Source organism: Protopterus annectens, chromosome 12.part0 (assembly GCF_019279795.1).
Source record: "Protopterus annectens isolate FY-2018-M chromosome 12.part0, PAN1.0, whole genome shotgun sequence".
In the NCBI taxonomy this organism is placed as follows: Eukaryota; Metazoa; Chordata; order Ceratodontiformes; family Protopteridae; genus Protopterus; species Protopterus annectens.
This window is the reverse complement of record NC_056746.1, coordinates 1527060283-1527073051: the sequence shown is the minus strand read 5'-3', so window position 1 is coordinate 1527073051 and position 12769 is coordinate 1527060283. Positions and strand designations below refer to the sequence as shown.

Sequence of the window (12769 nt, the reverse complement as noted above, 5' to 3'; positions counted from 1 at the left end):
GCAATGTTGCTTAAACATGCCACACTAAGGTAAAACACAGTAACAAACGGTGAATGTAATATAAAGAATAAATTCATTGCATTATCACTATTTATTTAAAAGTATTACATACACTTGGATTCAAACCCAGCATCATCTGGGCTCAAAAAGAAAAACATCAATGCATTTACACCTGCTGCCACGAAGTCAACTAAGAAGCAGGTGTATTTCATCCACTCAGTACTAATTCTCAAAATTTTAGCAATGAGCCTCGTATTTGCACACTGATTAAGAATCCCATATTCACAAACACTCTGTCAGCCATCGAGCAAACCTGTTGCTCACCATTGGTCTCTCAGTACTTGTTGACAAATATATCAACTACACTACATAAATTGATAAATATTGTGTGATATACCACTTACATCTTTAGAATAAAATACACATTCAGATTTTCAAATACTTGTAAGGTGGACACATGTTTGTATATATATTTTGTAAAGCTGTCTCAAACTATATCTGCACATTGGAACACAACCACCATATACTACTCACACAGTCATCAGTCTGGTAATGTGCAGAACTTGAACTAACCTGACACTTGCACAAGCCTACACATCCACTTCATGCAGGCCTCCCAACATCTCTCAAACATCCAGTACTGATGTCATCCACTATAAATTGGCCTGCAGCCTTGTAAAAGTCAGACTTGAGCTGTGGTGCTTGCATAAATTCCTGCGCTCTCTAGTCTGTGTACTTAGGTAGGGGTTTTGTTCTCACTGCAGTCAACTTGGTGTGTGTGTGTGTGTGTGTGTGTGTGTGTGTGTGTGTGTGTGTGTGTGTGTGTGTGTGTGTGTGTGTGTGTGTGTGTGTACACTTGCTTGACATTAGAGAAAGCATTTTACAACAGCATCTGGGACACTGCTATTACTATTTTCTCCTCACCAGATGTCACCACCTACAAACTGTTGTCTTGACACTCTCCAAGTCAGACTTCAGCTATGATATTTGCCTTAAATATATAGTTTTCTAGTCAGTGTACTTAGGTAGGGATTCTGTTTTCAGTGCAGTCAGCTGTGTGTGTGTGTGTGTTTGGACACTTGATTGACAGAGCATTTTATAACAGCATGTGGGACAATGCGACTACCATTTTCTCTGCATCAGACTCTGATGATGTCATCAACTATAAGCCGATTTGTGGATATGCAGTATTCCCATCAGGCCAGGGTCAGAGACTGTCCTGTAGGCCTGGCACAAGTCACCTCATCCCATATGATACAGATTACAGTGACAGGGCTTTAACTTACAGTTGTCATGGCATGGTTTGCAGGCCTTGTATTTTCTTGGTAAGAAACCCTGTGGTCTGTCCAGCTGCTGCAGGTGTCTGGTGAGGTAAATGCAAAAGGAAGCATTATACTCTATTAGTACTCTAATGAGGCTCAAGTACAGTGCTGTTATATCATCCTGAGAGCTGGATATGATAGCTTGACTTATGAGGTGCATGACCTCATATAGCCTTTCCATACCACTGTGGACAATCGACTGTCGAAGTTCAGATTGCCATCTACATGTGTTACCAGGTCTTGCACCACTGGGTTTCAGCATAGGGGAATTGTAGTCAATGCTGTAATTAGCAGGGAATGCCACTTTGCAAAAGGCCAAAATAATGACATAATTTTTGCATTCATGTTTAGACAATGTGGCTTTGGCAAAATGATTTGTCCGTGTTAGCCCTGCCTGTAGTAATGTTATCATTATCATTGGTGAACTCAATGACTGTACCCAATATGCAAGAATCAGCAAACTTGGTAAGCCAAAGGTCATACATTTTATCCTGGATGGCTGAGAAATACATTCCAAACAGTAAAGGGCCAAGCACAGATCCTTAGAGTATGCCAATGGTGACAGCTCTACTACCAGCTTTCACAGCACGTGCTCTGTTGATGAGCCAGCTGGTTAACCATCTAGTGATGTAAGGCTTAATCCCCTGAAAGAGTTTCTCAATGATACATGAGTGGGAGATTGTGTCCAATCCTAGCCCAAATCAAGATAGACAGTATGCACTGTCTTACCTTCATCTAGGCATACTACACTGAATCAATGGGCTGTGACAACATCACAGATCACCAATAGCGAGATTCAGAACATATACCTACCTGACATGGTTGAATACACACTTCAACACATGGACTATGCTCCCGTAGAAATGTGTGTGTACATCAAATATGCATCCATATTAGTTGGGGGGGGGATAGCACATGATGAATGCATGTATAGGCAACATCCTAACTCTCCTCATCTAAGAGGTAGACCAACATGCCACCATGGAACTTATCTAAATGGACACCAGTAATATCCTGGCTGTGTGCAACAGAAGTGCAAGTTTTTAAGCTTACATCCATGTCTGTTACATCTGTTTGATATCCTCAAAGAGGTCATCGAGGGCATGCATGATGACAACACTATCATCCTATGGAACCTGACCAGGCCAAGACATCTGACACAAATCCACATTGAGGTATTCACTCAACACTGTCAGATGTGGCCATAAACACCTACATCACCAAGTGGGTAGACCAGTGGATCACATACGTGGCCTCTAAATATGTTGAAATGTATTTCCCTTAATCAGGCTCCCAGAAGGTTGAGGTTTTGGAAATTTCCAGTTGGAACTGAGAGGGGTTCATTGATGACTCATGAATGTTTGGATTTATCTGACACAACAGGCATAGAATTTATAAAAATTATCATCTGACACAATAACTGCAAGTTACTAAAATTAGACGAAGAAATTAAAACTTTGAATGATAGTATTTTTAATGATTTAGTTTTTGATTCTTATAAGTTTAAATATACTAAAATATTTGAGGACATTGAGCTTATGTTGAAACCTTATAAGGAAAGAAAGAAAGATTAATAAATTAATGATGGACACAAGGAAATATTTGGAGAAAGAAGCACACCCCCCACCTGTTTCTTCAAAAACTGTGACTGAGGTTGTTAATCCAGTAAGTGTTAAGGTGGATGTTGGCATTGGCATTTCAAAAAGAAGTGATGTACGATTAGAAGTAAACAACAGTGCTGCACATACTGTTTATAATGAGATTTTTTTTTTAGAATATCCACATTTGAGATGTTTGTAGATGTTGGCTGGAAGCAGGGATCAGAACTTGGACATGGGGAATCAAATACAGTTCACTGGGAGATCCCAAAGGAAGGGCAGATACAAGGGGGGGGTTATGGGAAGAGCAATGGGAGGAACAAATAAATGAAGAAAAAGACTCTACAGAACTAGTGACTGGACATTTTGGTTTTAATGTTTTTAATGTCAGTGATACTGTTTTACGGCCCGAATATCTTACCTTTTTGAACATTCTCCCTCTCACACCCAGTATTTTGGTCTTTGAACAAATATGTGAGTTTGGGTTTAGGAATTGTATTAAAAGTTGTCATTTTAAAAACAATCTCAATAGGAAAGAAATGTCTGTTTTACATGATTTAGTTAAGAACAGAAATATTAGGACCATGAAACCTGATAAAGGTGAGGGGCTTGTCATTAGGAACCAAATGGATTATGTTTTGAAGATGTTTGACATCCTGAATGATAATATTATTTATGAAAAGGTATCCAAGAATTAACTGAATATAGCTTATGCTAAAATTGATTGATACATTTTTTATATGGCATGCCAGGGATCTATAGTACAAACAGAGCTTGAATATTTACGGGTTGGAAATCTGGTGATCCCAACTATGTTTGGGATCTCTAAAACCCACAAAAATGTTGCTCACCCACCAATGAGATCTATTTTGGCAGCCCATTGTGATGCAACCTATCGTGGCTTTCACTGATTTCCACTGCAAACATCTTTTGGATAATTTCAACCATATTATTCGTGATTCTTGGCATCATTTATAATTTATAAAGATATTTGAATTTGAGGAGGTTTGTTAATTGCCATTGATACTGTAAATCTATTTTCTGTAATTACACATAAAGTATGCATTAAATTGTTTAGGGATTGTTTGTCACATAAGAAGCTGTGTAATAATGAAATGAATATTTTGGTTGAGCTTATGGAACTGGTTTTGATAAACAATTTCTTAACATTTGAAGAGGAACTGTTCTGCCAGATGTGAGGTGTGGTGATGGGAACTAGGTGTGGCCCCAAATATACCAAACTGGTATTGGCTGAGTAGGAGAAAAATGTTTTACCTCCCCCTTTTCCGGTCACATCAAGGTGTATTACAGATTCCTTGATGATATCCTGGTATTCTGGAAAGGGGACAAAAATATCATACCTGAATTTGTTACTTACTTGAAAAACAAAACAAAATTTTAAAGATTCACATGTGACACAGGAGCAACATATTATTTGGACATCTGTTTTTATAAAGATCTGGCAAATCATTGTTTTGGTTCCATGATTTACATAAAGAACACTTATTCAAATTATTTTTGACATTTTAGTAGTTGCCATTCCATTTTTTCAAAAAAGAGGGACAGTAAAAGGACAAATGGTTCAGTTATCAAGAATAGTTAGTGATGATTTGGTATTTGCTAGAGAAATGAACGTTCTTGAAAATATGTTTTGGGAAACAGATTATCCATCAAACTTGTTAAACAGTATCAGGAAAGAGGTTACTGAGGCTAGAAAGACTAGATTTATACCCACCATTAAGAACCAGAGTAAAGAAGTTACAAGAGTAGCGATATCGGGTTTAAAAATAAAGAAAAAGTGTGGGCAATGATTATCCATTATAACAACCATGATGCCCCAATTTGTGTTTAAGATTTTTAAAAATGCATGGAACACAGTTTTTACTCCTGGAATTAAAGACCGGTTTTAGTAGAGGACGTAATCTTAAGGCATGGTCGGAAATGAATCTGAACAAAGAAATGTCATTATACAGGTCCCAGATGCTTAAATGTGGGACATGTAAATATTGTAGATTCATTAATGATGGCACGTATGTAACAATAACTAATTCTGGAAGAGTGATAGCTGTCTGGGTTGGGTCAACTGTAACACCAGGATGGTGGTTGCCTAGCAATGTTTGACATGTCAATCACTTTGCAGCGGTAAAACCATTAGGAATCTTACAGACAGGACTGGTGAGCAAGCAAGGGATACTAAAAATAAGAAGACAAAAAATGCACTGTATGTGCACTCCACAGAATGTACTACTTAAAAAAAATTGTGATAGATAGGATTTTACACAAAGTTAGGGGCAGCAATGGTGAGAAACTCCTGGAACATAAGGAGACTTTATGGCAATTAAGGTTAAATACCACTCTGACACCAGGGCTCAATGAACAAATTTCATTACAGGTCTTTTTAAAGTTACAAGCAGGTGTTACTTAGATCTGTTGTTTTGTATGCACATGTATAGGTCATTAGGTTCTATTATTCAGTACATTTAACAAGGTATTTTATGTAGTTAAACAGTACTTGTGTATTATATTTATTATACTTGTTATATATACATGAAGGATTTTATCAATTACTTTTACATGTGTAAATATATGAACACACAAGCATTACATATGTATTTATTCAGTATTAAACATTCATCACAGGCTATTGTAAATTTTTTTTTTATTAGTAAGGTTTTGGTAGTACTGATAAAAGTCAACACTGATAGATTTGGAAGGTTTCAGTTTACTACAACATGGATCATCAAGGGTTAATAAGGGCTGATTTTTTTATTGGTTGTTCCTGATATGTGTTTACTGTGTGAATGTTACTTAAATGTGGTTTTAATGCTTTCATGTAACTCTGATGAAGCCTGGTGGAATCAGGGTGAAAGAGCTTAATTTACTAAAGTTTGAAGTCTCTCAACCATACGTTTGTGGCTGTTGGGTTTTGTTATTGGCTATTTTTATTATTTTTACAGTTATCTGTCTTTTGTATAGCATTTGTAACTTTGTCCCACTTGTTGGAGACCTCTGCTGACATTACACTCATATTCAGGCAGATCAGTTTGCACAGCTTCACAATATGCACCCTACACAGACTGTATACAACATCCCAGATAGATGTCCTCTGCATTGTTCATGTAAGGATGCTTAGCTCACAGACATCTTCTCCATTGTTATGTCACCTTGTGTGACAGTCACATAATATACATTTTCTCTGAGCAGTCCATACTGTACCATACTGATATGCGATTAGTGTCTGTGCTACAACTGTCTTCCACTGACATGCCTTCATCTCCTGCACATTAGAATGTTTCACCTGTCCTCTTTCCCTGTGTTCATTCCTACAATTCATCTGTATGTCCGTATTCAATACACACACACTCCCCTTGACTGTTTATTTTACATAGCGGTCCATGTACCCTTACAGATCATTTACACAACTTTTGTACAGAATGCCTGGAATGAGATTTCACAATACTCTGTACTGTATACACCATCATGTACTGTGTTTTGACCATATACATTACTACATGCTAAGCCCTGGTAATCATTGTGGCATTCTGCGCAATTCCGCTAACCCAGTCTGCTCTATAGTAAACAAGTTTCATATCTGTGTTGGTTAACATGGTTTCCTGGCTGGCAACACTGTTGCTAGCCATGAAATCACGCTTCTGTTTAAACACATTGTGCAGCATGAACATGTAATTAGCACTGTTGCTCACTGTGCAAACACGTAAACTCTGTGTAGGCTTCGCACGAAGCCTACCTGGAGTTTATTGAATCCCAGGGAAAAGTGTATATGGAAGTTTATAGTTATAGTGTGCTGCTAAAAAACTACAGTATGTTGGTATTTAATTACCAAGTGGTTTGTTCTGTGCATATCTAATTGCGCATATGCACAGAAGCCCCAAATACAGACAAATGTTACAATCCTTAAATTTAAACTATTTCAGTTAATATGTGCCCAAATTATATGTTTCATTGTTTAAGTTTAAAATACCTTAATTAGTATCCACGACTTAGTGGACTGAACTCTATAGGGGATACCATAACCTATCATACCAACAAGGTTCACCTACCCTGTGCAAGTCAGTCTTTGAAACAGTATGAGAATTTCGTCGGAGTTCCTTGACAAACGACTTCTTCACAGTAAACATTATCCTGTGCCTCCCCGGCAAAATGTCACATGTACAGAGGGCTTTACCCAACCAATATAAATAAATAAATAAGTACTCGGAATAAATGACTGTCTCTAACAGAGGATGCAGCAGTAACTAACTGCCCATATAAACATTGATTGGTTTGAGACTGCTGCAAAATAAACACTTAACCAATAGTAATTTTCAACAAGAGGTACAAGAAAATGTATAAAAAATATGTTACAATAGCCATGAGATGTAGGTTATTTGAAGAATATTTCAATTGTAATTACTTTTTTTCTTTAAATTACCAATAAAAAATTGCAGACCTACCTAAAATTTCTCCAATGCCAATGAAAATGCCTGACAGTCCTATAAGACCTTTTGCTTCATTTCCAAATTGCTTCATTGCCCCAATGCAGGTCCCATATACACCACTAAAGAAAGTCAACTCTACACCTATAAACAGAAAGAGGAAGAGAAAACATAGGAATTAAAACATAGCAAATGCAAGCACTAAGCCCTTTAAGTCTCACTAACCATCTGCACAGGATAACAAATTTTTGGTATTATACTGATTGTACCTACACATTACAGTAACTATAGGCCAACTTAGGTTTTTCGTTTGCTGATGACATGAACACTGAATCTTTTTTTTTATTCTGATTTTGTTACTTTTTCTATTCAGAAATGTACAATTCCTTTAAGATTTGTTTCACATGTGTATTACTCTGCAGTGAATCTCTTTTTTATCATTCATTGCATCTCCTCATCCTTCTACCGCCTTGTGCATTAAACATATTTCAGATCTGTTCAATTATCCCCAAAAAACACATTTCTTTCCAAATCTACAGTGCACATATAAAGACATTAAAAAAGGAAGAGGTACAGTACTGATGTTTGTGATTCCTTTTTCCTTCAAAGGCAAGTACCAGTTAACTTTAACCCTCTTTGGGTGTCCAACTTTCCAACCAACATTTAACTTACCTTGTGTGCCTTCCAAATATGCAACAAAATCTAGAAAATTTCGGATCTTTGCCTGGAAGTGCTTACATAGGTATTTTTATAGCCAAAGTATACTTCAAAGAATTTTTCCTCAGGTAGACAGCAAATGTTGGAGGTAAGATGGGGCAGAAAACTGGGAACATATTTTCAGGGAGTGTAATGAGTTGGTAGACTTTAAAGATTCATGCAGATTGCTCTGTCAGAGATGCTGGGTGAGAAAGTTGGAGTGACTACAGAAAAGATATTTTTGAGCTATGACACAAACTCGGAATTGTCTAGAAACAGTAAGGCCTTGCTGAGTCTAATTATGATGGCTGCCAAAAAAGCAATTACTAGAAAATGGAAATTAAGTCTAAACCAACTTTACTAGAAGTAGAGAAGATGGCAGCAGAGTTAAAACAACTGGAACTGGGATCTTTAGAAAAGGGAAGGAGCAAATTAGATAGGAAAAATGGGAATTGTGGGATTAATAAATGCAGAGGAGGAACGAGGTTTAAAAGAAGGCAGGATATGAATGAGCTATATAATGGCTGACTAACAATGACTGGATATGTTATTATTTATTTTATTTATTTACAGTTGGTTTATTTGCAGTTGGTTTACCAGGATAGTCCATTGGGCCAATAAGAACCCGTTTTCAATGGAGTCCTGGGGAGAAAAGCTCCAAAACAAAGGTTACAAAAAAGATTACAGCAGTTTACAATTTCAATGGCAGTTAAAAGTAATGTATAATGTTTGCAGCTGCAGGTGTGTCTCACAGTTTGGAATGTATAATGTTCAAACAAAACTTGAAATTGAGAATGAAACTTGCTTACATATGTAATGCATGCAGTTCTGTATGCAATACAATAGGAAAGACATCAAATTACTAAGAACTCCTGAAGAATACTACCAGAAGGTTATGTAAGCCGGAGGAGAAAGGATATGACTTAAGACTAGAGGCGATGCACTCTTTTTGACAGAGATGAAACCAGAGAAACATGGCACTGAAGAATAAGCTCATGCCAAGATGATGTAAAGGGATCACCCTGAATAGGAAGAACAAAGAGCGAGGGAGGTGGCACAGGCAGCGGGGACTAACTAATCCCTGTATCTTCACAGGTTGTTTCATGGAAACTGTTGTGAACCTATGAAACAGACTACTGGAATTGGTACAGAAGAAAGTCTTTAGAAATTAATTTAATAATACATGGAATTCTGCTGGAAGAGTGAGGGTATGAAGAGATTTGAGTGAAAGTAGAAGGTAAAGTGCTGTTAAAGAGCAGACTAGATAGTCTTCTGCCAATCAACAAATATGATGAAATGTAACCAACCCCCCCCCCCCCAAAGCAGTGTGCACTAATAAATGGAAGGAAGGGATACTGCCTCTTAATTTTCTTTAATAAAAGAATTAAAACAATGAATCATATCTTTGCTTTTCAGCTGCCCTTCTCTTTTAAGTGTACTTTGAAAGCATTTAAAAATGTTTTATTTATTTAACAGCCTGTCTGTATCTCCTTGCTTGAAAAATTGGTTTTCTGAATTCTTTCTCTACTTCATTCTACCGGCATAGCTCTACCCTGTTTATTCCATGATGCCTTATACTGTTCCAGATGCTATAAAAGATGCACTTTTCTCACTCTCTCCAAATTATATTGCCACCTCTTTTAAGAATTAGAAGTTATGTACTTACCATAACGTTCCATCTGAGTAGGTGGATTCATTTGTCAGCAACCTGTGGGTATGGATCCGATATCGGATCCAAACCGGCATGGTTTATCCAGCTATGGATCCGAGCTCCTAGCTCCTCCCCTCACCCATAATGCCCTGCTCTCCCTACAGGACCTCAGATCGAGTTTGCCCTGCACCAACTACCCTAACCAAAGGGTAACACACCCTATGCAGGAAACTGACAAGGCCAGGGGGATAGGAGGGCGGGATGGTTGCAGACAAATGAATCCACCTACTCAGATGGAACGTTATGGTAAGTACATAACTTCTAAATCTGAAGTAGGAGAATTCATTTGTCAGCAACCTGGGGGACAGAGTCCCCAGCTACCTGAATCTTGGGTGGCCATCATGGAAGGATATTCCGGAGCACCGCAGAGCCAAAGGATGCTCTACCTCTAGAAGTGACGTCCAACTTGTAATGAGTAATAAAGGTATGAGATGAAGCCCAAGTGGCTGCTGAACAAATGTCATCCAGAGGAACCCTAGACTTAAAGGCCGCTGAAGTAGAGACAGACCGGGTCGAATGAGCATGGACTCCCTCTGGTGCGGGCCTCCCAGAGGCTTGGTACGCCAACAGAATACACTGAGAAATCCAGCATGACAAAGAAACTTTGGAAATTGGTTTACCCAGATTGAATTTGGCAAAAGAAATGAACAACTGGTCTGATTGTCTATGACCAGCTGTCCTATGAAGGTAAAAACAAAGCTGCCTGTGAACATCCAAGGAATGCAGCTTGTATTCGTCTTTGTTTTGATACTTAGGGAAGAAAACAGGGAGGTTGATGGACTGATTAATGTTAGCTTCCGAAGCTACTTTAGGAAGAAAGGAGGGATTGATCCTTGGGTACACCCGGTCCGGATGAAAAATCAAATAAGGCGGTTTTTCATGGACAGGGCCTGAAACTCTCTTAGCCAAAGTAATGGCTACCAAAAAAGCAGTCTTAAAGGACAAGTATTTAAGATCGACTGTGGCCGCAGGTTCGAAGGGGGGAGCGGTCAAGGCCTGAAGTACCAAGGAAAGATCCCACGGGGGAACCGCTTTGACAGGGGGTCTGAGCAAAAAGGTGCCTTTTAGGAAGGTTTTGCATAACTTAGCCGACATAAGAGGCCCTGAATCGTGTCCAACATTGTAATGAGATATGGCCGCCAGCTGAACTTTGACCGTGGAACTACTGGCGCCATCATTAAAGAGAGTAGTAAGGAAATCTTGAACCAAAGGAAGGGGAACCGTGAAAGGATCTAGGTCTTGCCGCTCTGCCCAAATGGAGAAACGCTTCCATTTACTGCAGTAAATTTTTCTGGTAGAGGGCTTGTGGGCCGCTACCAGAATGGCCTTAACTGGGGACGAGATACCAGGAGTCCTGATTAGGAGTGGAACTGGAGCAGCCAAGCAGTCAACTTCAGGTTGTCCAAGTTCGGGGTTGGCAGGTTCGACGGGTGTGATATCAGATCCGGAATGGGTTCTAGAATCCAAGGTGGATTCACTGAATGAGACCTTAGGTAAGGGAACCAGATCTGTCGAGGCCAGAACGGGGCAATGAGGATCATTCTGCACCCCAACCGAGAGGCTTTCTGAAGTACATGTAGCATCAGAGGTAGAGGGGGTATGCGAAGAAGACCGGGAGGCCAAGCATGCACCAGAGCTGCCTCGGAGAATCCCCTGGAGTGGGGATTAGAGCGAAAAAACTGTCGCACTTGGCGTTTAAAGAAGAGGCAAAGAGATCGCAACAGGGAGTCCCCCACTGTGTGAAGATACGTTTCGCTACTTGAGAATTGAGAGACCACTCGTACAGGGAGAGAATGGTGCGACTGAGCTTGTCCGCTAGGATGTTGGTCCGACCCGGAATATGCTATGGATGAGAAAGCGGTTGGTGGAGATCGCCCATTCCCACACTCTCATGGCTTCTCGGCATAAAGGGTAAGACCTGGTTCCCCCCTGTTTGTTGATGTACCAGACCACCGACATGTTGTCTGATTGAATCGCAATTGTTCCCAGGGGAAGGAGGACGTGAAGTGCTTGCAACGCCAACAGCACTGCCCTCATTTCCAGAACATTGATATGCAGGGAGGTCTCTAAATCGCTCCACGTGCCTTGGACCATCCGGCCTGCAAAATGCCCCCCCCCCCACCCGAGGAGGGAAGCATCCGTGGTCACCGTGGTGAGAGGGGGAGATGCACAAAAGGGGCGGCCCCTGTGGAGGTCCGGAGAATGGAGCCACCACAAGAGAGACCGCTTGCAAGCCTTGCTGATTGCAATGGGATGATACAGGGGGAGGGAGAGAAATGACCATTGCACCTGAAGTGTCCATTGAAGCACCCGCATGTTGAAGCGGGCATGCGGAAGAAGAGTAATCGCTGCCGCCATAGACCCTAGTGCCCTCAGGACCAATTCCACAGGTGTTGAGCTGGAGTGAAGGATGGCCCGCACCTGGAGTCGCAGATTCCGAACCCTGCCGGTTGTGAGAAAGGCTCTTAAATTTCTCGTGTCTAACCTGGCTCCTATAAATTCTATTGTTTGAGTAGGGACCAGGTTGGACTTCTCTATGTTTACCGTGATGCCTAGCTTGGGAGCTAGACGAAGGAAGGAGTCTCTTGCCAAAGAGAGTAGATGCCTTGTTGGGGCGGTGAGAAGCCAGTCGTCTAGGTACGGAAAGGCATGCACCCCCTGAAGCCTCAGGTGGGCCGCAACTACTGCTAACACTTTGGTGAACACCCTGGGGGCTGTGGTGAGACCAAAGGAAAGGACCCTGAACTGGTAGTGACTGGCTCCCAGCCAGAAGCGAAGAAACCTCCTGGATCGTCTGTCCATTCGAATGTAGTAGTATGCATCCTTGAGGTCTATAGAGCACATCCAGTGATTCTCCCCTAGAAGAGGGAGGATGGACTGCAAAGTGACCATCCGGAACTTCTCTTTGGGAACTGACAGGTTCAACAGGGACAGGTCTAGAATGGGTCTTAGGTACCCCGTCTTTTTTGGCACTAAAAAAAACCTGGAGTAGAACCCTGATCTGAT

The 12769-nt window shown here is 40.3% G+C and overlaps 1 protein-coding gene across 3 annotated transcripts in view; it reads right to left on the bottom strand.

Annotated features, from left to right (window-relative positions):
- MFSD11 (major facilitator superfamily domain containing 11) overlaps positions 1 to 12769 on the bottom strand; it is a 2028489-nt gene that overhangs the window by 569083 nt on the left and 1446637 nt on the right. For all 3 annotated transcript variants that reach the window (XM_044090491.1, XM_044090492.1, XM_044090493.1), the window contains exon 11: positions 7375 to 7500. In XM_044090491.1, coding sequence (XP_043946426.1) covers positions 7375 to 7500 — 126 coding nt within the window. The remainder of the gene's footprint in view (positions 1 to 7374; positions 7501 to 12769) is intronic.